The following is a 26168-nucleotide window of genomic DNA, read 5'->3' as shown; positions in this document are numbered from 1 at the left end:
TATTAGAATGATTTCTGAAGAATCATGTGACACTGAAGACTGGAGTAATGATGCTGAAAATTCATCTTATATGTTAAAATATATTCAAATAGAAAACGGTTATTTTAAATTGTAATATTTCTCGTTGATGTCTCACCTGTTCGCAGGGGCTCACGTCCCTTGAAGGCCAGAGGCATCACCAGAAACCGAGCTTCTGCTACACGCTCCCACAACCGCAGCACACGCACCGTCCACACTCCAGGCCTGAGGGGGCGCTGAAGTGGTGGCTTATATTGCGTAAACTCTGCCTCAACATCTATGCTGATGTCATAGGAGGCTGCTACTATGTGTGCTGGGTCAATCCACACTATGGTGGCTGTCAGGTTGGGTCCACGAGCCCACTTCTGAACTGCCACCGGCTCGTCTAGAGGTCCCATCACACCACCGAAGTTACGGAAGATTCGCTCCTTTGGGTCCCACTCGGTTCCGACCTGGTACAAAACAGCATGCACAAATTATACGATGTTAAAGAACTACAGAATTAATTTACTCTATTCTGTAAAGGCACTTTTGTTTCTCTTTTTGTAAATGATGATTCATGTATGCATTTTATTTTTTACTTTATAATGTTTAATTAAAACGTCATACCTGGATCTTCCAGTAAAACAATAAACTTCGATGTGGTGATATATACTTCTTCTAATTATTTTGGCCTCTTAAACCCTGCCCCTTCCTTACAATTAATGGCAAGCTCACATTCAGATCTGCCCCCAATCAATAGCCGATGCATAGAAAAAGTCCCTGTGCTTTTTTTTATTCCAATAATCCATTTTACTCCAATGTACGTTACAATACAGAAGAAATAATCTGTCGCTATTTCCTTTATATTGTGACTGAAGTATACAAAATCATTTATAATGGGCTCCCTGTTCTTCTCACCTCAAGGTGTTTGAGGCGCTCAAACTCATGAAGGTTGTGTTCCAGCTGCAGAGTTGCTTGAGGAACAGCCCACACCTCCAGCATCTCACGGGACCTGGTCACCACATTCTGCACCTCCTGCCTGACCAGGTAACCCTGGAAACGGTCATCATAAAAATACAGGTGCACAGAGATGGGGTAGCCAATAGGTTCAAACCTGTGGGTAAAAACAATTAATCAAATTAATCATCTGATGACTGGACTGGAGAACTGGATGTATGGTTTCAGATAGAGGGACTGGGATAGAGGGATGGGTTGAGATAGAAAGATTGGGATGGACTGGATAGATGGATGGATTGGGAATAGAGGGGTGGATTTAAGCAATGGATATGAGGGATGGAGGGACTGACTGGAAGAATGGATGGATTGGGTGGAACGAATTGGGATGGATGGATTGGATGGTTGGAACTGTCTCCTGCAGGCAACAGAACTGCTTTGAATGGTCTCCTGCTTACAGAGACCCAGTCTAAAGAAGGAGGAGTACGCCGTGAGGGGCACATCATTGAGGGATAGATTGGGATAGAGCAGGGCTGGGCAACTTCGGTCCTGGAGTGCCACTGTCCTGCAGAGTTTAGCTCCAACCCTAATCAAACACATCTGTAGCTTTCTAGTAATCTTGAAGACATTGATTAGCTTGTCCAGGTGTGTTTGATTAGCGTTGGAGTTAAACTCTGCATGACAGTGGCCCTCCAGGACTGAAGTTGCCCAGCCCTGGGATAGAGGGATTGGGATGGTTTGGATAAATGGATGGATGGATTGGGATGGAAGGATGGAGGGATTTTAATGGAGGGATGTATTGGGATAGAGGAATTGGGATGGACTGATGGATGGAAGGATGGATTTTGATGGAGGGATGGATTGGGATAGAAAGATTGGGATGGATTGGATAGATGAATGGATTGGGATGGAGGGATAGATGGATTGAGATGGAAGGATAATTTTGGTGGAGGGATGATTGGGATAAAAAGATTGGGATGGATTGGATAGATGGATGGATTGGGATGGATGATTTTGATGGAGGGATGGATTGGGATAGAAAGATTGAGATGGATTGGATAGATGGATGAATTGGGATGGAATGCATAGATGGATGCTTGGGATGGAAGGAGGATTTTGATGGAGGGATGGATTGGGATAGAAAGATTGAGATGGATTGGATAGATGGATTGGGATGGAAGGAGGGATTTTGATAGAGGGATGGATTGGGATAGAATGATTGTGATGGACTGTAGAGATGGATGGCTTGGGATGGAAGGATGATTTTGATGGAGGGATGGATTGGGATAGAAAGATTGAGATGGATTAGATAGATGGATGGATTGGGATGGAAGGAGGGATTTTGATGGAGGGATGGATTGGGATAGAAAGATTGAGATGATTGTATAGATGGTTGAATTGGGATGGAAGGAGGGATTTTGATGGAGTGATGGATTGGGATAGAACGATTGGGATGGACTGGATAGATGGATGGATTGGGAATAGAGGGGTGGATTTAAGCAATGGATATGAGGGATGGAGGGACTGACTGGAAGAATGGATGGATTGGGTGGAACGAATTGGGATGGATGGATTGGATGGTTGGGACCGTCACCTGCAGGCCTCAGAACTGCTTTGAGTGGTCTCCTTCTTACGGAGGCCCAGTCTAAAGAAGGAGGAGTACGCCGTGAGGGCCACATCATTGAGGGACGAGACCCCATCAGCCTGCTCGAATAGGCTCTCCCAGTACGCTTTCAGTGCCACTGTGCCTGGAGGGTACTGCCCATACAGATGATTGTCCAGAATCTCAATAGACTCCTGGTTCACTGTGGACTCAAACTTACGGGCGAAGAACGTGGGCCGGGTTAGTTGCTGTCATGGGAGAAAAGAGGGGTTGAGGTGGTGTCAATATCTATGATCTAGCAAGAAAAGGCAATTTGCTAAGAAAGGCACCGATTCCCATTCACTAATAATAGAGTGCAAGTTGTACACATTGTTCATATGCATGGTTAGTGAATGAGGCCCACTGTGATCGTTTCAATATTGTGTGGCTTCTGACTCACTATATCTGAAGGGATCACTTAACGGTTCACTGACCTGTATTCTGATGAGGTCTGAGGGTTTGAAGTCATTTGGTGAACAGCCGCACCAGTCCACAATGTGCTTATACTGGCACTTGCAGCCCAATTTCCGGTTCCAGTTGGTCACACGCAGATTATTGTCGACCAAAGTATCGCACATGTGGCTGTTTCCCAGCACTGTGTGAAAGAAAGACTGAAAACCAGACAGAGAGGAATTACTTAATATACCCTCAGGGACACAGCGCTTAATGTTTACTGCTCACTGCTGTGCCAATTAAATAGAAATTATCATGGAGTATCACATTAACAGACTTATGAATTTATGATTCAACCAGATTAAGCCACAACAATAACAGTGATTAATCCTGCTTCTTTAAATGGGCCATATCATCTTTTATTATTTTATTTTATTAGTCCAGTACCTCAGCAGGCAGAAGAGCATAGGTGTAAAACTGCTTGAGCCCCGTCACCAGCTCGTCCTGTGAGTTTACCACATACTCCACAAACTTGCGTGTGAGAGAGAACCAGTCCGAGCCTCCTGACACCTCCAGCCCCTCGGGGATGGTGCGCTCGCCCAGACGCCACATGTGGTTGTCACATTCGTGGAACAGGCGGTCCAAACCCTGCTTCTTAATGAACCTACGTGACAGGAGAAAGCAGGATGGTGACTGATGTCATGATAAACACGGTCACGGCTAGTAGTTTGGCCCACTAGTCAAAAGTGTCAAGATGGTGTAACTATCCCAAAATCATAATGAATGACAGGAAAAGCCGAACGAGGCTCTCATTAAAAGGTCGAAATTCCTGAAAAGAAAGAAGAAAAAAAAACTAAAAATAGTTTAGACCAGTCTTTTATTATTGACCTCCAAATCCAAATCATTGTGTAAAACCAACCAAAATACCAACCTTCCAACAAACAAACAAACAAACAAACAGAAATGAAAACAGAGGACACTTGTAAACCAGTGTGTAAAGCATTAGTAAGTTATAAAAAAAAAAAAGATCTACTGTTTTATTTTTAGGCATGGAAAGGATAGTGCAAATGTATTAATTTTTGTATATTTCAAGTGGCAAACTCAAATAAAACTATGATATTCATGATTGAAATATTCAATATTTTTGTAAAGAATGTTTGAAAACTTTTTGTACATGCATTTTTTTAGGTGCAAGGTAAAGGTTATTACTTCATTACACCACTTGTCAATAAATCATTTTTTTATTCTAACATATGAAAGCAACATGAAAACAAGGATCATTTTTTTAATAATTAGACAATTTAAAACTATATTTTTCTTTTCATTGTCTCAGACATCCTTATTTATCATGGACCCACAAATAGTTTTTTTTTTTTTTAAGTCTCTCATGCTCACCAAATCTGCATTTATTTGATCTAAAATACAGTAAAACTGTGAAAATATTATTACAATTTAAAATAGCTATTTTCTATTGTAATATATTTTAAAATGTAATTTATTCCTGTGAAGCAAAGCTGAATTTTCAGCAGTCAATACTCCAGTCTGCAGTGTCACACAATCCTTCAGAAATCATTCAAATATGCTGATTTGATTCTCAATAAACATTTTTTTATTATTAGCAATGTTGAAAAAAGTTGTGCTGTTTCATATTTTTGTGGAAACTGTGATGCATTATTTTCAGGATTATTTGATGAATTTAAAGTTTGAAAAACAGCATTTATTTGAAACAGGAAAATGCAATGTGTCTTTGCAGAATAAGAATATTAATTTATTTTTAAAATGATTTAACTGTTGTGCATAATTAGGCAACAGTATGAATAGAACAATGATTTTAATGCATACTGTTTGGACATCAAGCTTCTTGAAGGCTTATGATTTGTAATTACGAAAGCATCAAAACAGAGATGCTTCAATAAGTAAGTTTGATTCATTCTGTGAATGAATTCACTCTGATCCAAAGAAAAAAAAAATTGCATAATCCCCACCCACAATCAAAGTAGATAATCTGTGATGCATTTAGAGCATCCCTAGATGCAGACAGTATATCATAACTAGTTACCCGACCTGGAATAACCCAGAGTTGAATCTAAAATGAGTTTACCTTGCGTTCTCTCTGCCGTGCGACTTCAGGAAGTTCTTGTCACGTTTGTGGGAGAGAAAAGTCACAAGCTCATCGTTGGTCCTGTTTTAGATGATAGTGAGAGAGGAGAGAAGAGATAAAAGCGAGGGATTATGTCAGAAACCCAGTGCTGACTGCAGGGTGGCGTGGGTGAAGTCTTCATCTGGAAGGAATTAGCTGCTGCAGACAGGATTTGGTCGGTATCAACGTCTACATGTGCATCAGGCCATGTACACCGATTTGGCTTATTTAGCTTGCTTTAAAAAAGAAAAAGCATCAACAGCTGGAGGGATTGTGAAATTGTAAGGCTCTGATGTGTTAAGAGAAATCCTCCCGAAACAGATTGCAGAGAAAGAGACCAATTTGCCAGCATCATCACGCTAGCACACAATGAGAGCGGCTCTGACTTGACGTCTTCAGACACAAGCTCAAGGGAAGGTTCCTCCATATGTATCTCTTAAAATTAGTACCATCAATCCATCTCATGCTTTTTCACTGACCTCATAGCAATGCATTTTGGGATTGCCTCCTTCAGGAAGATAGCACTGAAGACATCATCCTAACAACCTTCTGAAATGGCTTCATCCAACAACTGACTAGTCCAGGGTTTCAAAGATTGAGGGAGTCAATGAAAAGCTAATAATGAATAGAATTGAGTGTAAAATTAAAAAGGGCTGCACAATTAATGATTATAAAACTGTAACAGATTTACGCATGATACGGTGGTCTCAGAGCAGCTCGGTTCACAGTAAATGCTGTTTCTCACAAACTCGATCTCTGAATGTGCTGCGAGTTTAAAGGAATAGTTCACCCAAAAATGAAAATCCTGTCATTAATTACTCACACTCATGTCGTCCCAAACCCATAAGACCTTTGTTCATCTTCAGAACACAAATTAAAATATTTTTGATGATATCTGATCCTTTCTTTCTGACCCTCCATAGACAGCAAGACAACTGACATGTTCAAGGCCCAGAAAGATAGTAAGGACATTGTTAAAATAGACTGATAGAAGACTGACACGGTAGAGAACAAATTGTTGAATAAAGTTGTTATTTTTGTTTTCTTTGCGCACAAAAAGTATTCTCGTAGCTTCATAAAATTACGGTTGAACCACAGAAGTCACATGGACTATTTTAACAATGTCCTTACTATGTTTCTGGACCTTGATCGTGGTAGTTCCCTTGCAGTTTATGTAGGGTCAGAAAGCTCTCGGATTTCATCAAAAATATCTTAATTTGTGTTTTCGGAGATGAACCAAGGCCTTACGGGTTTGGAACGACATGAGGGTGAGCACCTCTTGTGAATGCATGTCAGAGACTGACACAGAAAAAAATAAATTGTTGAAAAAGTATTATCGTCACTTCATAATTAAGGTTGAACCACTATAGTCCTTATTTCCTTTCTGGGCCTTGAGGTAGTAGTTGCATTGCTGTCTTTGCAGGATCAGAATGCCCTCGGATTTTATCAAAAATATCTTAACTTGTGTTCCGAAGATGAATGAAGGGCTTACGGGTTTGGAACGACATGAGGGTGAGTAATTAATGACAGAATTCTCATTTTTGGATAAACTATCTCTTTAATATTTATATTTGGGAATGCAGTGTGCTCTAGGTTGACTTTATTAACATTTGCATATTTTCCAACATTTTTGTGGACGGAAGTTTACAGCATATAACCAAAATAAAAGCTCAAGTATTTGAAATGTTTAAAGTTCGAGACTTTGATGTTTGAAACTAAAGAATTTACGACATAACATTAGAATTGTAACTTACAGTGTAAAATAAAATGATTGTTATAATTTATTTGAATTTTACAGTGCAATTTTCAATAGTCAGACACAAGCTCAAGGGAAGGTTCCTCCATATGTATCTCTTAAAATTAGTACCATCAATCCATCTCATGCTTTTTCACTGACCTCATAGCAATGCATTTTGGGATTGCCTCCTTCAGGAAGATAGCACTGAAGACATCATCCTAACAACCTTCTGAAATGGCTTCATCCAACAACTGACTAGTCCAGGGTTTCAAAGATTGAGGGAGTCAATGAAAAGCTAATAATGAATAGAATTGAGTGTAAAATTAAAAAGGGCTGCACAATTAATGATTATAAAACTGTAACAGATTTACGCATGATACGGTGGTCTCAGAGCAGCTCGGTTCACAGTAAATGCTGTTTCTCACAAACTCGATCTCTGAATGTGCTGCGAGTTTAAAGGAATAGTTCACCCAAAAATGAAAATCCTGTCATTAATTACTCACACTCATGTCGTCCCAAACCCATAAGACCTTTGTTCATCTTCAGAACACAAATTAAAATATTTTTGATGATATCTGATCCTTTCTTTCTGACCCTCCATAGACAGCAAGACAACTGACATGTTCAAGGCCCAGAAAGATAGTAAGGACATTGTTAAAATAGACTGATAGAAGACTGACACGGTAGAGAACAAATTGTTGAATAAAGTTGTTATTTTTGTTTTCTTTGCGCACAAAAAGTATTCTCGTAGCTTCATAAAATTACGGTTGAACCACAGAAGTCACATGGACTATTTTAACAATGTCCTTACTATGTTTCTGGACCTTGATCGTGGTAGTTCCCTTGCAGTTTATGTAGGGTCAGAAAGCTCTCGGATTTCATCAAAAATATCTTAATTTGTGTTTTCGGAGATGAACCAAGGCCTTACGGGTTTGGAACGACATGAGGGTGAGTAATTAATGACAGAATTCTCATTTTTGGATAAACTATCTCTTTAATATTTATATTTGGGAATGCAGTGTGCTCTAGGTTGACTTTATTAACATTTGCATATTTTCCAACATTTTTGTGGACGGAAGTTTACAGCATATAACCAAAATAAAAGCTCAAGTATTTGAAATGTTTAAAGTTCGAGACTTTGATGTTTGAAACTAAACAATTTACGACATAACATTAGAATTGTAACTTACAGTGTAAAATAAAATGATTGTTATAATTTATTTTAATTTTACAGTGCAATTTTCAATAGTAGTGTCTTTTTATATATATTTTTTAAAAATAATAATTTCATTGAAATATTTTTCAAATAAAAACAATGAAAGCACTTCCTAAAAAATACACTATCTGTATACTTGCATGTCATGAAAGCATTAACCCTCATCAGAGAACCGTCAAAATGCAAATGTGTTGTTAAATTATTGAAATATTAACTTAAAATCTCAGAGGGACTTAGCCTAAATATTTTATGTTTAATAGGTTCGGCTGACAAAAAAGTTAGGGCACCTCAGGTCTAGTCAACAAATGACTTCAAAAACTGCAGTAGAACTGACTTTATTATCCTTTTTTTTTTTTTTTTCCAGAGCCCTGTCTAAGACGATGCTGACCTGGTGGGGAAGTCGGTGGCACTGAGGTTGATGAAGAAGTCCCATTTCCAGTCCAGCATGGACAGCAGGTCATGCATGCTGCGCAGGTAGGCCTTCAGCAGACTGGCCCCGCCCCAGATGGTGACCATGCGCCAGGGTGTAGCTCTCACGTTGGGGTAGAGCTCCGCCATCTGCAGCACCTCCCGGTGCATGTAGTTTGAACGCTGCAAGGCACAATATCATCGCCAATGGTCTTGAAGATGAGTATATCATGAATTTTCACTTTTGGGTGAATGATTCGTTAAATATTTCAATCATGTTACAGCAGTAGCGCTGTTCTAGCAGTCATAACGGTTCTGCTGCTGGGAGCGGGAAGATTTCTTGTCAGGAATTCAGTTTAGCTCTGAAAGACTACTTTTAAGAGGCTAAAACCTGAAATAGCTTCAAATGAAACACTAGAATCAGACGAGACAGACTTATAGAGAGGAAGAGACAGAGCAGATGTTGTGCCAAATCGTATCAGGGTGTGAGAGAAGTGCTCCGCCAGCAACAGGCTGACAAACTTCAGCTCTACACACAAGCCTTTGTTCTCCAGCATATGTGAGCTGATGGCCACTGAGCTTCTCTAACACTTCAGTTCAAATCAAAACACAGATCCATAGGGCTGATTTTAAGGGTACTAAAGCATTTGGTGTGGAACTGTTCATTTCATTTTGGGTCAAAGTGGCTTTAGCCCATGATAAGGTGGGCTGGACTATGGTTGGCTTGAACTGGTTTGCAGTGAATCAAAATCCAAAATCTCGGCCGAAACCAAGCATTCTGGACAGCCTGAGCCGAAACCTGAAACTAATGCTAATTTTATAAAAAGTATTGTGTGAAAAATTTACACAAACTCTCTGTAATTGGTGTGACTTGACAATAACATACAGACTCCAACAATTTTAAAATGCTAAAATATTGTTTACATTTTTAGACTGTAATTGCATGTGTCAGTACTGATCAGTGTAATATTGATTTAAAGATACTTAACAAGAGGTCTTGTTTTTCTGACATTGAGCATGTATGAGCATATATAAATGCAATTATTTATTCTGTGTTTTTAAGTGTTTGAATTGTCTGCATAAATAGGAAAAGCAAATGAAAACTGAGTTTGCAGTTGTGTTTGAATTTTGACTTGTGAACGTCAAATGTAAACGAACAATTTTTTTTTTTTTGACAAATTATCACCATCAACCAAAATTTACATAACATTTTATTAAATCTAGATAATATTATGTGGTCACTGCTTTTTCTTCAAACCTCTGGTTTTTGATCTTTTGAAGTTGTAGTGTCAGGTCATATTTCAAGTCTAGATTTTCAAAAGATTTTCTTTCGGCAGCTAAAAAATTTGGTCAATTTATTTTAAGGTCAAATTCTTATTATTAACAAACCATTAACTACGACTTTTGGCTCAACAAATTCCAAATTTGCCGCTTAATAGTTAGTAAGGTAGTTGTTAAGTTTAGGTATTGGGTAAGATTAGGGATGTAGAATATGGTCATGCAGAATATGTGCTTTATAAGTACTAATAAACAGCCAATATGTTAATAACAGGCATGCTAATAAGCAACTAGTTAATAGTGAGAATTGGTCCCTATACTAAAGTGTTACCAAAAATGTTGGTGCATTCCTATATGAAACCCAACCTTGAGGACACTAACCACTCTTTATGACAGAAAATAAGCATATTTTAGCACTTATTATAGTATAACCCATTTCTCATAGTTGTTTGCTCTGGAATATATCTTCGGAAAGCAGCTCTCATTCTTCACAAAAATAAATAAATCTGAAACCAGTGTTGACATTAAAATGTTAACGTTGTTTCACCACTGCTGAATCTACAGTGATTTCTATTTCAGCAGTCTGAAGTAAATGTCATGATCTGCAAATGCAACCCATCTACCCACTGATTCTACACAACACAACAGACAATGTAAGCAAGTCCCACTCTTATGAGCCAGCTTTTCATTGACTCATTCAAAAGACTCACAATTCAGTCTTGAACTCACAAGTTCTCAATTGGAATTGACTCAACAAATTACAGTTGTTCTTGACTACGAGTTGCAGTCATGTTAGGGAAATTTCAGTAAAACTTAGCCAGAAAATGTTCCATTGTCTATTGTTAATAATGTAGCATTGTATGAAGCACAGCTCACACAGAAGCCACTTCAATCCAAACAGCTTTCTGTTGGTCAACACAGCAAACCCACATGACCAACTTAAACGTGAGGAAATCTGTGTGAGAAATATTTCACCTTCACTCAAAACTCCTACTGAAACTGCTGGATTTTGTTGCAAAAAAATTGCTCAAACCGAGACCCTTGTTGTAATGAATTTATGGTTCATGAGGCTGCTCTTAGACACAAATTCTGAGCAAATTTTTGTTTTCAGTGATATCCCAATGGGAACAAGAAACCTGTTGAGTGCTAACTTACCTTGTCCACATGGATGTAATAAAAGTGGTCTTTGTGATAGATGGCTTTGAGGAGACGTTTCAACTGTAGGACTGCTCGTCCATGAACCACCAGCATGAAGACCACCCTGACTGGGTTCTCCACCTTGGAGAGGTCAGTATCAGTGAAACCTGCATGCTGGACCGCACTGGAGATCACTAAAGATGGACAGGGAGAAAACCAACAAATTCTACGTCAAATTTTAAGCATGACTGGATGTGGATATAATGATTGAAGGAATGCAGTTACCATGCTGTGGGCAAAACTGAGGCAGAGACTGAGGCATGAGCTGTCCCGCTTGGTGCTGGCACACGATGTTGGCGATCTCCTGTCTGCACTGCCGTGAACCCGCACGGTGGAGGGCAGACAGGGCATCCTTGCCCGATATCTCACATTTGGGCACAAAGTCACTGCTCGGGACTTGAGGAGCACCCTCAACGCTGCCCGGCTCTCCTGGTGCTGCTAGATGGATTTTGGCCATTTCCCCTGCCCGCGTCTCGCTGAAGTTACGGCTGCTCGAGGGATCATAATGGGCGGCCACTCCATCTTCCGGTCCGCCCAGACTCTTGTCCTTCAAAGAGGGCTTGTTTCTCCGTCTAGACCCCCTTTTGATGATGGTGGTGACGGCGGGCTGATCCTGGCGCTGCCTCGACTGGCCGTGGTTCGCCCCTGACAGGGCGTTTTGCCTCTCAAAGGCCACAGGGTCCATCTTCTGCTCCTGTCCATTGTGGTCGGGCAACTTCGACCGCCTGTGTTTCCGCTGAGAAGGAAACAGAGTAAATAAATCAGAGGTGTGATACCAGATCCCTCCACATCAGCGCAAATGAGAAAACAGGATCAAACTTTATTCTCAGAAGAGGAAGTCTGTTTTAGACCAGACGGATGATTCACACTTTGAGAACAAACTTGCTGACGTTTCAGGGAGCCCAGAGGCACAACGTATTTGCTTTGGGTCTCATTTGTTGTTTCCCTGGCTCCAGTCGGGGCTATTTTTAGCATCATTTAGTGGCGGGAATCAGAGGTATGCAATGAGGATAGTGACTCCCAGATAAAGGTTTGTGTGAGAGCTCGGCCAACACAGAAAAACACTCAGTGCCATTATCTTACAGTGGCATATTTTAGGAGCGTTAAGATTTACTGCATTAAGCAAGAGCTATTGGGTGTTTCACTGTGGGAAATCATCAGCTGAAGTGCAAAGCTGTTGTTAAATGGTGTGCTCCTTGGTGTATTAAACTGAAAAGCATGCCTCCAATCCCCTAACTGAATTGTGCATTGTTCTTTGTTACTTTTGAGTCTATTTTTACGCAATTCAAACAATAAGTATAGTTTTGGTGCTCTTTAATTTGGCATGTCACTGATGTCAGATCACCGTAGCCACCTCTATTCAAGCAGCATGTGAACGATCACCTACTACTAGTTACAGTATGAAATACACATGAATGAACATCAGAAGGTGTTGATAGAAACAGTACAACTTGCTGAAATGTATCATGTGTTATATAATCACTCAGTGTTTCAAATGCATAAAGACACCAAATAAAACAGCTTGTGAACAATGTTACATTTACCTCAAAAATGCCATTCTGTGTCCATAGCTCAATAGTTAAAAAAATAACTCTAAAAAGGAGCGATCTGCTAAATATTTGCACTGTTTATATTTCAACAACAATTTGATGTAAAAACATAATTATATCACTAGAAAGTTGACAAAAACATACTTGCATGCAATATACATGTATACAACTTAGATTTTGTATTAAACTAAGTGTTAATTATATCTAAAAGTAAACTGCAATTTTATAGTTCTGCTGTTCATTTTAATCTGTAAATATTACAGTAATGCAACAAGTGAGAGGGTTTCCTGTATAATTTAGAGTTTACGAAAAACGGACATGTACCTAAATGCTTGAGAATCATAATCGAATCAAAAAATGAAATCTATATCAATACCCAGCCATAGTAAATATTGCTGTTTATTACTAAATTTTGCTGCACATTACTATGTGATATGAATATAAATGAAAATAATATCAGAATAATACAGGGGAGAAGAATTGCTGAATAAAGTCATATTTTAATTTTCTTTGCACACAAAAAGTATTCTCGTAGCTTCATAGCATTACGGTTGAACCACTGATGTCACATGGACTATTTTAACAATGTTCTTACTACCTTTTTGGGCCTTGAACATTTCAGTTCCACTGCTGTCAATGAAGGGTCAGACTCAGAAAGCTCTCGGATTTCATCAAAAATACCTTAATATGTGTCCAGAAGATGAACGAAGGTCTTACGGGTTTGGAACGACATGAGGGTGAGTAATTAATGACAGAATTTCCATTTTTCAGCGAACTATCCCTTTAAATAGAGTATTTTAATGTCATCTAATGATTCTTGACAAGACTTTTTGGTATATGAAATATTATTACACTGAATAACATTTTAGTGGGTATCTTCTGTAAATCATGGTAAAAATATAAGATTTTCAGAAAAATTTTTAATTAAACAGGACACATTCTAATCTGCGAAGAAAAACAAGCATTCAAAGCTGTATTAAACTTTTGTTGTTTTAATGCTTCAAACCCCCTTTTTGCCTTTGACCCATATAATCTCAGATGCAGCAGAAGAAAGTTTTGACACCGTACTGATGTTTAAGTTGTTACTATGGCAGCTGATGTACACATACCACACACAATCTGAACAAACAGATTTCATCACATGCAGAATGACAGTGTGAACACTGTGTCCTAAACACTGGTGTGTGCAGAGCGAAGCAAACCTAAGAAGAGCATGAGAAAAGCCTTATCAGTACACCTGCCAGTGAAACTCCAGCGCTGGGCACAAACACAATGACTTGAGGCATGTGGCCACACAGTCCTAAACAACTTCATTATGCTACATGTATCCTCAGCAAACCCAAATGACCACATGACTGCACACATCTCAGTGTAATGCTCAACACGAGACCCATGATAATGTGAAAATAAGATCAGAGCAAGGACAGCTCTTACTGTTAAACTCAACACAGCCCAAGTGCCAGACATTGATTTCACTGAAATCCCAATGGCACTGGGCGTCTGTCCCAGCACTGACGCAGCTTGAAGCCAAATGAAGAAGCTTTTGACAGAAACTTTTGAGTTTCTGTAATTCGCACTAAATTTAGTCTCATCATTGGTGGATTCTCCATGTTTTTGCTAAAAAAAAAAAAGCTCTTAGAGTTAGCCTGATATGCCTGATGCCTACTTTATCCATTTTCAGATGGTGGACTAGTCATCCAATAATCAAGTCAATTAGGAATGCCAACTACTTTATCTACTTTAGCTTAAATATATTTGGGAGAAATAGTCTCTATGGCACCACAGTGGAGAAAATAATGTGAAACGCAAAAATCTGTCTAGTGCACATGGGTTTTACATGCTTCTAAATGACTTTTTTTTTTCGTTCCACACATGCCGAGACATGTAATCATTCGTGTAACCGTGTGTTCTGCTTGGTAACAGTCATTGCTACCACAAAACCCTCACCATTGCAAGTAGAGTAAATCACTCACGTATGCTACTAAATTTGGTGCTAGGCGACAAAATAATGTCTGTCGTTATACACTGGCTAAAAAGGTACAGCTGTACTTAGTGTCGACACATTGCTTAAAGTTTCAACAATCTGGACATGGAGCCTCATTGAGATCCCCATATCTCTGGGACTGAATGATGTAGGACCTTGAAAATGAAGATTCCAAAAGAAAAGTTTATGAAGAACTTAGAATCTAAAATCATATTGCGATATTTTTAATACTTCTTGAGTTATAGGCATGCAAACTTTGGAAAAAGAATATTTACGGCACTCAGACAGGTATGTTCAATGCAGCTGCTTTGACAGAAGTAAATGAGATACATCTCTAGTGTCAACATTATTTGTTCTCCAGACACTCCTCTTTAAAAAAAAAAGAAGTATCATATTTATGCAAAATGACCCACATTTGGTTTTTGACCACTGAAAATGCGTACAATTAAACGATTTACTCCTGGAGCCTTATTGAAATTCCAGTATCTCTGGAACCGAGCCATATAGCACCTTAAAAATGAAGATGCCAAAAGGAAAGTTCGTTAAGACCCAATAACTAAAAGGGCATTAAGATATCTTTAATACTTTTTGAGTTACAGGCCTACAAACTTTGGAGAAAATCAATCGAAGGGGAGTGACCAGCAGCCATATAGACCAGTGTCAGACCATACACCACCAGTGGGCCTCATTAACTTTCAAGCTCAGTCGTTTCAAAGCAAACCAACAGCTTTGCTTCAAAACAGTGAGTTGCCTATGTAGGCAGTATAGACTAGTTCAGAAAGCTGAAGGCTGTTTCACAAGGAAGGCAGTATTGTGGAGAAGGCAATCCCAGAATACACTGCAGTAAGCTCAGTGAAACAAATGAACAGACAGAGTATATACATTATTAGAAATATTATAGCTTATATTTATAAATATGATTAAATATTTTAGATAAATATAATTCATTTAATACCTAAAATTAGTAGCAAAATAGGGAAATATAACTGTAATTGGCCATTTTACCCCAATATTTGTGTGCTGTGTAGAGTATTGGGCTGTTAGTTTGCCAACAACAGTATTTTATACCCACAAGATTGCACAAAACTTACAGCATAAAGGGCAACATTAAACAACATCTCATAGCTGACAATCTGTCAGCCCACTCCCTCTCACCAGAGTTTACTTCATACACACAAAAATAACCCACAAAACAGGGAAGTTTGAGGAGTTGTTGTCATAAATGGGCCTACACTGGGTGCAACTTGCACATTAGGTATACGATTTTGAACAAATTAATGAATCGTATTCAGAGCTGGTCTAAAAATTCTAGAAGCATATTATTTTCATGACATTTTGCTCCATTAAATAATTCTCAAATGTGCATTTGAATGTCAGTGTGGACAAAACACAAGACTAAAGGCCCATTTACTTCCAGAACAATAACTATATTAGCGCCCACACCGATGGACAATAATGTTCTGTTTATTATAAACGCACACTGCAGTTTTGTAATCTGACACTTTAAATGTTTGAGCTCTTTGAAATCAAGCAGATTTTGATTGGTTGTCAATGTTTTTAGTCATTCATTAGGTGAAAAAAAAACTTTCTAAAAGTGAATGCAGTTTTACTGTTGTTATTGTTATAGCTGTTGCTATTGTCAGAATTAGAGAGATAATTAAAACTTTATAGCTATAGTTATCATTTTATTTATAATATTTTATGTCAACTGACCCAAAATAAACATCAGACAGTAGCTATGTTTTCATCCAAAGTTGCAAGTGTAACTTGCAAAATTGGAATACTGCATAAAACATTTGAGAATAAAAAAAGTTATCAAATCACATGAGTAGTTTGAAGCCTTGTCCACACTAATATGTTTTCGTTTGAAAACATCTTTTTCTCTCTGTTTTGACCTTCAGTCGAGGGCTGTGACGGTCGCCATGACAACCGCGCCACCTTGGTGGTCCACTGCCACCGGCAGTAGTGCACACTATAACAAGCATAAAATACAAAGTTTTGTTTACAAGTGTGATAATAGTAACAGTTGCAATAGAATTCGGTATGTATAGCATATAGCATTTAGCTGTAAATTGTTTTATTTAGACTATAAGGCTATGTTAATTCACAAATTACCTCAAACGCCATACACAGCGTTTCCTTCACACCATGACTACACCGGACACGAGCGGCACGGCAAAATACAATAGAACCCATTATAATCAGTGATGCTGTCTACACTGGATGCAGCGCGACACGACAAATCCCCAACAGTAAACAGATGCCTCGTTCTATTTATGACGTACTGACACAAACTTCAAATGATTTTAACGGTCACGACAACTGTCACGTCAAGTGTCTTACAACGGTGGGTTTGAGCGCGGTAAAATCCAGTTTATTCTGCATTCAGAAAATTTATTTTGTGTTGAGCATGGGACCTTGTTGGGAAACCAAATCGCCGATCTGGGAACATTTTGGATTTGAGCCAAACTAGAGAGGTGAACCAATAAATCTGGATGAAGCACACCATCTGACGCGCACAGTGCAGCTGGAAACATCATAACACCAATGAGGTCCTCCCTTAAAACGGACAATGTCAAAAGAATTTAAAATCTGTATAGAAAAGCTAAGGTAGGTTTTAGGGCTGTGACGATAAATCGATGCAGAATCGTTTCGTGGCTCGATTCCGAGATCTTCTAAATGCGTCGCGATTCTCTCTGGAATTAATTCTGAGCTTAGATTTTAACAGCAGATGGCGCTCTAATCTAGTTTTTATCCACACACTCAAATGCTCATGAAGAAGAGTGCTGAAGAGTTCGGCTGAGTCTGTAATTTCACCTTGGCTCAGAATGCTTTTATGATGCATGATCTTTAAAATAGCATCATATGACCCCTTTAAGTAAATATCAGTTAAAGAAAAGTAGGTCACGGAATTTCTCCACGTTCGCGCAGAGCACAGAGAGATTTGCTGCGCCATAACTGATCCTGCATCAGCCACTATCGGCGTCTTCTCTTCCATTAACAGAAGTGAAACGAATTATTAAAGTTCTCACCGGCTGCCACTCCGGGATTTGACGATGTTTTGACTGTCTGTGCACTTTTCACGTCCCAGCTCGTCAGTTTCGCGGAGCTCGTGATTGTCTCATCACAGCACTGACTTTTTTCCTCCCGCTTCCGATTATCCCCCCTCGCCCCGATTGGCTGAGAACTTATTGCAGTTATTTTTTATTTATTTATCATAATTTTTTATGCTTTATCCACTTGCTATTTGTTTATTTATATTCTCTGCAGTTTGACTTGACAGTGCATCTAAGAAATTATTTAGTAAGTGCCTTTCCATCAAAGACTACACTCTAAAAAATGCTGGGTTATTTTTTTAACCCAAGTGCTGGGTTCAGCCCGCTGGGTCATTTTATTGGGTTATTTTAAATTTTTTTTTTTTACCCAGGTTCTGGGTAGTTTTTCTGTAACTAAGTTGCTGGGTCATTTTTAACGCTGGGTTATTTTTTTTCTACCCAACCGCTGGGTTGAGCTTGTCTCCGATGAAACAACCCAGCTGCTGAGTTACAGTCAGAGTGTGGCCTTTTTGAGTCCACTACAGGAGTGAGCGGTTCTCAGCGCCACCAATTTGGTGCACTTTTTCAGCAAAATAAAGGTTTGTATACATTTTATTTCATTTATAAAGTCTTTACTGTGCTGTAAATTGTATTATTTTACACAAAGCAACATAAGGACGAGGTGTCAAGTCAGTTGCCTCAGCAGCGGTCAATTCGCATAGAAACGCCTTTTGCCTTGCATAACATAAATGGATTTTATTCGTTATTATACTGAGTTTAATTTAATTTAATGTAAAAATATGTTAACCCAACCAGCTGGGTCAAAATAACCCAGCATGTGTTCTGTCCAATATTTACCCAGCGCAGGGTTGCCAAATAACTCAAGATGGGTTGTTTTTAACCCAGCATTTTTTAGAGTATATTTGCATGTTTTCTTCGTGAAGAAAAAATATCTACAATTAAGTGCACAAGTTCTTGTGCACGTTTAAAGATTTTATGCACATTTTAGCATTTCCATCCTGTGATTTTTTTTAAGCGATGCCTCAATCTGAATAAAAATACATGGATGGAAACATAGCTAGTGTTTTCTGCACTATTAATGTCTTAATCTTTACTGAATCTGCAGTGTGAAACGTACAGGACTGATTCCTGAACAAATTATTCTAATGAGCTGGCTTGACATTTGATACAAAGTTAAGGCCATTTGTTGGATTACATTTCTAAATGTAATACCTGTTCTGAATTTGAGTATCATTTGGTAGTACATGTGATAAGAAACATTCCTTTCCTAAAAGTACTAAATAAGGCCATTAAGGAACCTGAACCGTTAAAGAGGAATCTGAATCAGAATTGTTAAATTCCTTCTGATCCCTCTGTAAGCAGCACAGGTCACTGCAACATCACATGACCTGCAGTAACTCGTTCTTCCAGTCTCAGACACCAAAGGCTGCAAAATCAATGGCCTCTTTCATCACACTGAGACTCAGAGAGAGGTCAGAGAAGCTTGCAGATGTGCTGTGGTTGGAATAAGGACAACTTCTTGTGCAGGGATCAGTTAGGACGGTTGACTCGTCACCAAACAATCAGTTAGTCGACTAGTGCGTAAAGGTTCTTCATTATTTCTGAGTGGGTTCAAGTCATCAAGTTCACACAAACAGCAATTTGCAGAAGAAGCAGTCAGAAGTCATTCGGTTGTGTGTTAGTTATGCATATGCAAACTGCTTGCACCAAACTGAAATATACTTTGGGTTTAAGTCCTCTTGTGAGCTTTACATTCTGCAGCCTGACTCTTGCTTGAACAAGGATGACAGCTGATATTAGGACACCTTGGGGCTGAATGGCACATCATACTTGCTGGGCTGTACACCTGGAGGGTTGCATTCAAAGAAGAATGGCCACTGAAAAGAAAGGCTTCTTTAGCAATCAAACATGCATTGCTCTTGAATTAGAGAATAGTGCAACAGTATGGCTGTAATATGTGCAGTAGGTGTCCACTACAGGAATCAGTACAGAGAAAGACACATGGTAGATTTCATTCCTATGAGAGCCAATTAGGAGAGAAACAGCAGGGAAGCGTTCACGCAAACATGTGAAACGTCCCACAACAGACACTTTGGGAGTTTCTCAGGGTGGCCAAACTCCATTCATACAGACCACTGTCATCTCAAGCAAATCTTCAGACCATAAATGTATATGTGTATTATCTACTAATGTGAATGATGACTTAAATAAACAGTAAAGAAAGATAAATAGTAAAGGTCTTGAGAGAACTTGGTAAGAGTTTATAAATAAGTCAGTACCATCGGTAAAGGACACTTTACATTTAATGAACATTAACTATATACTGTTCAAAACTGGAATTTTTTTTTTTTTTTTAAGAAATTATAAGCAAATCTTCAGACCATAAATGTATATGTGTATTATCTACTAATGTGAATGATGACTTAAATAAACAGTAAAGAAAGATAAATAGTAAAGGTCTTGAGAGAACTTGGTAAGAGTTTATAAATAAGTCAGTACCATCAGTAAAGGACACTTTACATTTAATGAACATTAACTATATACTGTTCAAAACTGGAATTTTTTTTTTTTTTAAGAAATTATTTTTTATTCAGCAAGAATCCATTAAATTGATCATAAGTGACAGTAAAGGCATTTATACAGTTACAAAAGATTACTATTTAAAAAGAAATGAAGAAAGAAAAAATGAACTTTCTAATCACAAAAAAATGGTTTCCACAAAAATATAAAGCAGCACAACTGTTTTCAACACTGTGATAATAATCAGAAAAGTTTCTTGAGCAGCAAATCTGCATATTAGAATGATTTCTGAAGGATCATGTGAGACTGAAGACTGGAGTAATGGTGCTGAAAATTCAGCTGTCAGAAAATGAAAAAAATTGAAATTGAAATGTTTCACAATTTTACTGTTTTCACTCTTTTAATTACATAAATGCAGTCTTGTTGAGCAGAAGAGACTTTAAAAAAAAAAAAAAAATCTTATGGACCCCAAATCTTTGAACGTTAGTGTACTTTTTATTTTAACGTTTTATTTTTTGACAAATATGTTCTGAGTTCACTGTTCACCTTTGAGTTTAAGCCTCTTCATACACTCATAGATCAAGTAGGGAATCTGTTCCATGCAGGATGACAGTGAAGTAAAACGTGGAGCAGGAATCCAGACACGACAGCACATTCCTGATACTCGTCACAACTCGTAACCTTTCTCAAATGTGTTCGCGTATTAGTCCTTGAACAGCAGACAGTTATTCATTGACTTATTAGTTATGCAGGCTTCTTCTAAAATGGCTTACAGTTACAGTTCACTTATTTCTGGGCCAGTCATCCTGGACTAACCTAAGGTTAAGTGTTTCGATCAAGGGCACAATGATTATCGTTCCTGAATCAACCCAGCTGGGGTTTGAGCCGCCTCAGATGTTTAAACACTACACCGCATTATTAGCTGCAGTCATCTGAGAGCTGCAAAGAAGTCACACATGGTTCATTTCATTGGCAGCAGTTTACAAACCCTGTCTGAGGCAACAGAAATAAAGCAAGTCATAATGAAACAGAAGTGGTGACAGATCTCTTGCTACATATTGCGATGTAGTATATAGGGATGTGCGCGACGACTAATTTGACTGTCGTTTAAACGGCAGCGCCGGCGGGTTGTAGTGAATGACGTGATTGACATTTGCTGGCTTTGGCCAGCCTCTAAGCTAACGCCTACGTGCCTGTATTGAATATGATTATGCATCGCTCCAGTGGAGTTATTGTAAGACAATTTGACATTACACAGTTTACACACAACTTTTCCGTTTCCTTCTAATTCGAAATAATCCCACACCTTCTCGTCTTTCGCATGGTCATTTTTGAACTCGCCGCAACTGACACGAAGAAAACGCATGTGAGGTCTGAGGTAAAAATGTAGTTTCCGCCCAGATAAACTTTTTAAAATAATGTATTATTTTTCAAACGTTTTATTTTAACTTATTTAAAATGTTTTAAATGCAATGTTAAAATGATGGGTTTAAGTCAAATTAAGTCCTAATGTGAATGATAAAATCCTGTTTTTCTTTTTCTGTCGTGTAATCGACTATTGTTTTCAGTGTCGACTAGTAGGAGCTGTACCGTTTAGTCGACTAGACCCGCACATCCCTAGTATATACACAAGTGAAATGGATTACTGAAAAAGAAAAAATGGTTCTATGTATCAGTTGTTGATTGGATTTTGAGATGTGGCTACTGCACTCAAAATTGGAGGCAGATAACAACAAAGATAAGCCGCATTTCCACTATCGGGCCGAACTATTGACGCGAAAATAAAGTAAACAGAAGGCGACGACGGGTATATCAATAAGCGCAAATGTTTCCTCCACATACCAAATTGTCTCAGATTTTTTTTTCTTCTTTTTTATATTGAACGTAGCGTAGCTGTTTACTTGGCTGTTTGATCAAATAGCACGCTTTCGCTTAGCCAGCTATGGAGAAACTGGTAGCCAGGCAACAGAGTGGCGACGTCACGCACACGCACTCTACCAGCACAGCTCAAGCACGGTTGTCTAACCGTGCCGAGAACGGTTTGTAATCGTGCCGCGCCGTACCAGGCTCAGGTGGAAATACAACTGGAACCGTACCTGACAGTTCTCAGAACCGTTCGGCCCGATAGTGGAAAAGCGGCTATAGTAATTTGTAAACACTTTACGTTTTCGCGAATTGGAGGCTAATTCGTATGAATTTGTACAATCTGCTTGCACACCATTAACAGCTATGTTTATGGAAGGACTATCAAGCTTAGCTTTTTCAAAAAAAAAAAATACAAAGCATATTTCTATTCAAATTACACCACCTCGCAAAATAGTTACATTTTCTTATAAGATCAGGATGGTATAGATAAACGTGTCCAGGCAGGGCCAGGGTTTAAGCGGAATAAATGACTGGAGAAGTTCGGCATATGTCACCAGAGAGACGTCTTTCGAGAGAATAACTGCTATAAGGTCCAGTTATGATATTTTGATTAAAGATTATGAGGTCACAAAATGATTTTTAAATGTGAACAATTTATCCATGATGCATAAGTTTCATTAACATTTAGAAAATAGATAGGATACATTTTCATTTCATGTCAGCCTCATTCGGTGCACAGTGGACTCAATTATGGGCAGCGTCTCAAAACCTAGCAAACTCTCTATCTGGGCATTATAGGCACAGCCTAGTAAGGCAGTTCACTTGGCTTTAAGACTATTATGCCCAAAAATCATACGTTTCCATACAGATCACGTTGTACGAATTCACCACCTTGAAAAACATTTATGTTTGTTACATTTGTTGTTTCACCAGAAGATCGAGTTATGCCATTTTGATTAAACATTACAAGGTCATTTTTTTAAAAATGTGAACAATTTATCCATGCATATGCTGAATTAAGAACTGCAATATGCATTTAGAAAAATAGATCATGCGAATATTTATTTAATGCACACTTAAACTTTCTGAACGTCAGTATAAGCTCTAATAAAGGCTGAAACACTGTACTGAAACTCTGAACAGCCTAACTTAATGAATAATGGACTCAATTATAGGGTGTGTTTCAAAACTTAGCAAGCGCCCTATCTAGACAGCAATTTTGAGTCATTCTGAGTCAACACCAATTTTATTCTAAAAAGATAGTTGACTAGATTTTAAGGCTATAATGCTCCATAATGCCGTGAACTCTAGACCTCACTAAATGGCATCAAAACGTAGTATGCAACATGAGTTGCCTTCATATACTTAAAAATAAAGGTTCTTCATTAGCATATACAATGGTTCCATCAAGAACCTTTAACATCCATGGAACCCTTCCATTCCATAAAATGTTATTTATAGTGACTTTATTTTATTTAACTTAAAAAAAAAAAAAGTTCTTCAGACTAAGAAAGTGGTTCTTTTAGGAACTGTTCACTAAAAGGTTCTTTGGGGAACCAAAAGTAGATCTTCTACGGCATCACCGAGAAAACTCCCTTTAGGACGCTTTTATTTTCAGTTGTGTAGTCAGCATTTTTGTGTATTATAATCTCAAAGCCTAGTGAGCGACCTACGATACTCTAAAATGCTGTCTAGGTTGGACAATTAATACTAGCCCTATACTGTAATGGTCAATAAGATTGCAATAGACAGTAGGTTCACTAGATTCTCACACAGCGAAGCCCAAAAATGTTATTGTGGGCAGATTAACTTACCTGAATATAATGCCTAAAATGCGGTCTATATATGTAACTCTCTAGGTTTTGATACTAAGATTAACCAAAAATGCTGCCTACGTAGACAGCTCACTAAGTTTTGATTCACAGCCATAGAGTTGTTATGGGTGAAGTCAGTCCAGTCATTTAAAACCCGACGCCGGTCCAAACAACCCCCTCTAAATGATCGACAACACAACACTTGATCAAAACAACTGCATTGTTTGTGTGTTTTATATACTATAACCTTCTCCGAGAATGCAACAAACGCGTTTGTTTACACTCGACGACGCTACTACTGGAGTAACAGTTCAACTAATGAGACTGACTGACAGCTTTAGCTTAGCTTAGCATGCTATCAGAACCCCTCAGATCAAACGGCGTAACTGAGGCACGGAGAACAGATTTGCCCGCATGAAACAGCACCTACCTCAGCCTCTCCCTCCTCCAGACTCCGCAGGCTCCATACCACCAGTCCCTGGATCAGCAAGATCGTTAAACCGGCCGCGATTGCGAGTTTATACCGTCTAAGGAGCTTCTGTACACGGGTACTCGCGACCATCTTTCCCCCGTGAATCGCATATAGCAGCAGCGAGTCACGTTAGCCGCGAGTGACTCACTCAGAGGGAGTCGACTCTGCGAATCAGACGGTGAATCGATCAGTGGCCTTTGAGAAAGCATTGTGGTTCAGAGTTGTTTAACCAAATGATTCAGATTCAACTGAATCAAATTGAGAATCAGTATCTCAATTCATATTCAGAGAGGAAATGACCAATGGCTCGCGTGAAAATTATAATATTTGAAGCACACGATTCACAAATTCATGATTGTTTATGAAAATGATGTTGAAGAAATCATTTTTATGTTTTATTTATTTATTGCAAATTGTACACAACAAGGCAGGGAACATCTAACAACATAAGGCACATCCACCATAAATAATACGAATAATCAACCTGAATAATAATTATTATACTCACAACAAAAATAGCAACAATGAAGGCGAAAAAACACAACGAACAAGAATCAATAGAAGTGCAAAAAGACATCAAATAAAAATACATTAAAATAATAAATATTTTGAGATAGAGAGGCAAAGAATTTCAGACTTTCTATTTAACAGTTAGTTGTGTTTAGTAGTGTTACAGGCCTATCTCGCTTCAGATGTTCTTATCAACAGGTAGATTTATTACATTTACATTTACATTTAGTCATTTAGCAGACGCTTTTATCCAAAGCGACTTACAAATGATGACAATAGAAGCAATCAAAAACAACAAAAGAGCAATAATATGCAAGTGCTATAACAAGTCTCGATTAAATCAATTAAATGATTGTCTGCAAAGAAAGAATTTAAATATTAGTATGAAAAAGACGAATTAATGAACGTCTAAATACTAATAAAAAGGCTTTTCACATGTAGAAGTTGTATTCTGCCGTTGGGCGGCGCACTTTAAAAGCGCAAAGTCTTGCCCGTCTCCAAGACAACCGCTGCGCGTGGAACGTATCAGCTTGTGAATTTAAGCGATACGGTAGAAAGTCTGTCATATGATGGATTTTATTTATTATTCTTTTATTTAAAAAAAAAAACAGAATGTTTATTTATGTATTTCCCTGCTAGCGCATAAACAAATCACAACTGTATTTTAGTCTATTTCACATGTTCCTGACCACGAAACGAACGAATCCTACTACGATGAAGGCTAAGCTTATGAATATTAATTAGCCCATGCAACCGTCGCTTAGCAACCTCCCCGCAGCGTCCAGTCACGAACCTCATTAGTATTCATGAGCCAAGCCAAGCCATAGTAGGATTCTCAGTGTATTCAGTGATGGCAACAATGTATCCGCTGCTTGGCTCGTGAGGACTAGTTAGGTTAGGATGCGAGTCGTGACTGACGTTCAGTTCACTCAACAGAAGTTCTGGGATTCGAGTCACTCTTAACTCTCTGAAATGAAGCTAGAAAGAAAGAAACACTACTCTTCTGGTGACTTGCAATGAGACAGCTTGGGTCGCTTGGAAGAAAAGCTGAATTTATCAGAGATGTCCACCACTGTGTCCCCAAAAGTCCCCTCCGCCAGCTCCTCAGCGGACCAGCGGACAGTCGTCGTGGGCGCATGTGAGTAGGAATTTGTTTTTATTAGAAATAAATAGTCTTTTTCAAAAACTCATTTTCAGTGTCTTAAGTGGGCTTTTTGTCGAAATTTGTTTTTTGTTTTACAGGCAGTATTATCTCATTTTAAAATGAATAAACTGTATAAATGACAATACAACGTCTTAAAGTTTTCTATTAATACAGAGATACAGAGTAATTGCATCTTCACAACATCTTTAAGCATAATAACAATATTTGGAAAATGTACTATACTGTATGTATGTGTGTGTATATATATATATATATATATGTGTGT

The 26168-nt window shown here is 38.4% G+C and overlaps 2 protein-coding genes across 2 annotated transcripts in view; one reads left to right on the top strand and one right to left on the bottom strand.

Moving 5' to 3' along the window:
* xylt2 (xylosyltransferase II) overlaps nt 1-24319 on the bottom strand; it is a 27290-nt gene extending 2971 nt beyond the window's left edge. Inside the window, exons 1-10 of the mRNA XM_016456694.1 lie at nt 24187-24319; nt 11192-11702; nt 10925-11100; nt 8472-8674; nt 5091-5171; nt 3437-3653; nt 3031-3207; nt 2549-2805; nt 919-1114; nt 137-470 (exon numbers count right to left, since the gene is read on the bottom strand). Of these exons, the coding sequence (XP_016312180.1) occupies nt 137-470; nt 919-1114; nt 2549-2805; nt 3031-3207; nt 3437-3653; nt 5091-5171; nt 8472-8674; nt 10925-11100; nt 11192-11702; nt 24187-24318 (2284 nt within the window). The 5' untranslated portion in view covers nt 24319. The remainder of the gene's footprint in view (nt 1-136; nt 471-918; nt 1115-2548; nt 2806-3030; nt 3208-3436; nt 3654-5090; nt 5172-8471; nt 8675-10924; nt 11101-11191; nt 11703-24186) is intronic.
* A 1348-nt stretch (nt 24320-25667) lies between these two features.
* LOC107665706 (uncharacterized) overlaps nt 25668-26168 on the top strand; it is a 17296-nt gene continuing 16795 nt past the window's right edge. The window contains exon 1 of the mRNA XM_016456705.1: nt 25668-25876. Coding sequence (XP_016312191.1) covers nt 25801-25876 — 76 coding nt within the window. The 5' untranslated portion in view covers nt 25668-25800. The remainder of the gene's footprint in view (nt 25877-26168) is intronic.

The sequence above is a fragment of the Sinocyclocheilus anshuiensis genome, unplaced genomic scaffold, assembly GCF_001515605.1.
Source record: "Sinocyclocheilus anshuiensis isolate Anshui unplaced genomic scaffold, SAMN03320099.WGS_v1.1 scaffold229, whole genome shotgun sequence".
Taxonomy (NCBI): Eukaryota; Metazoa; Chordata; class Actinopteri; order Cypriniformes; family Cyprinidae; genus Sinocyclocheilus; species Sinocyclocheilus anshuiensis.
The sequence above is the reverse complement of the archived record's forward strand: the minus strand, read 5'-3'. Positions and strand labels throughout refer to the sequence as shown.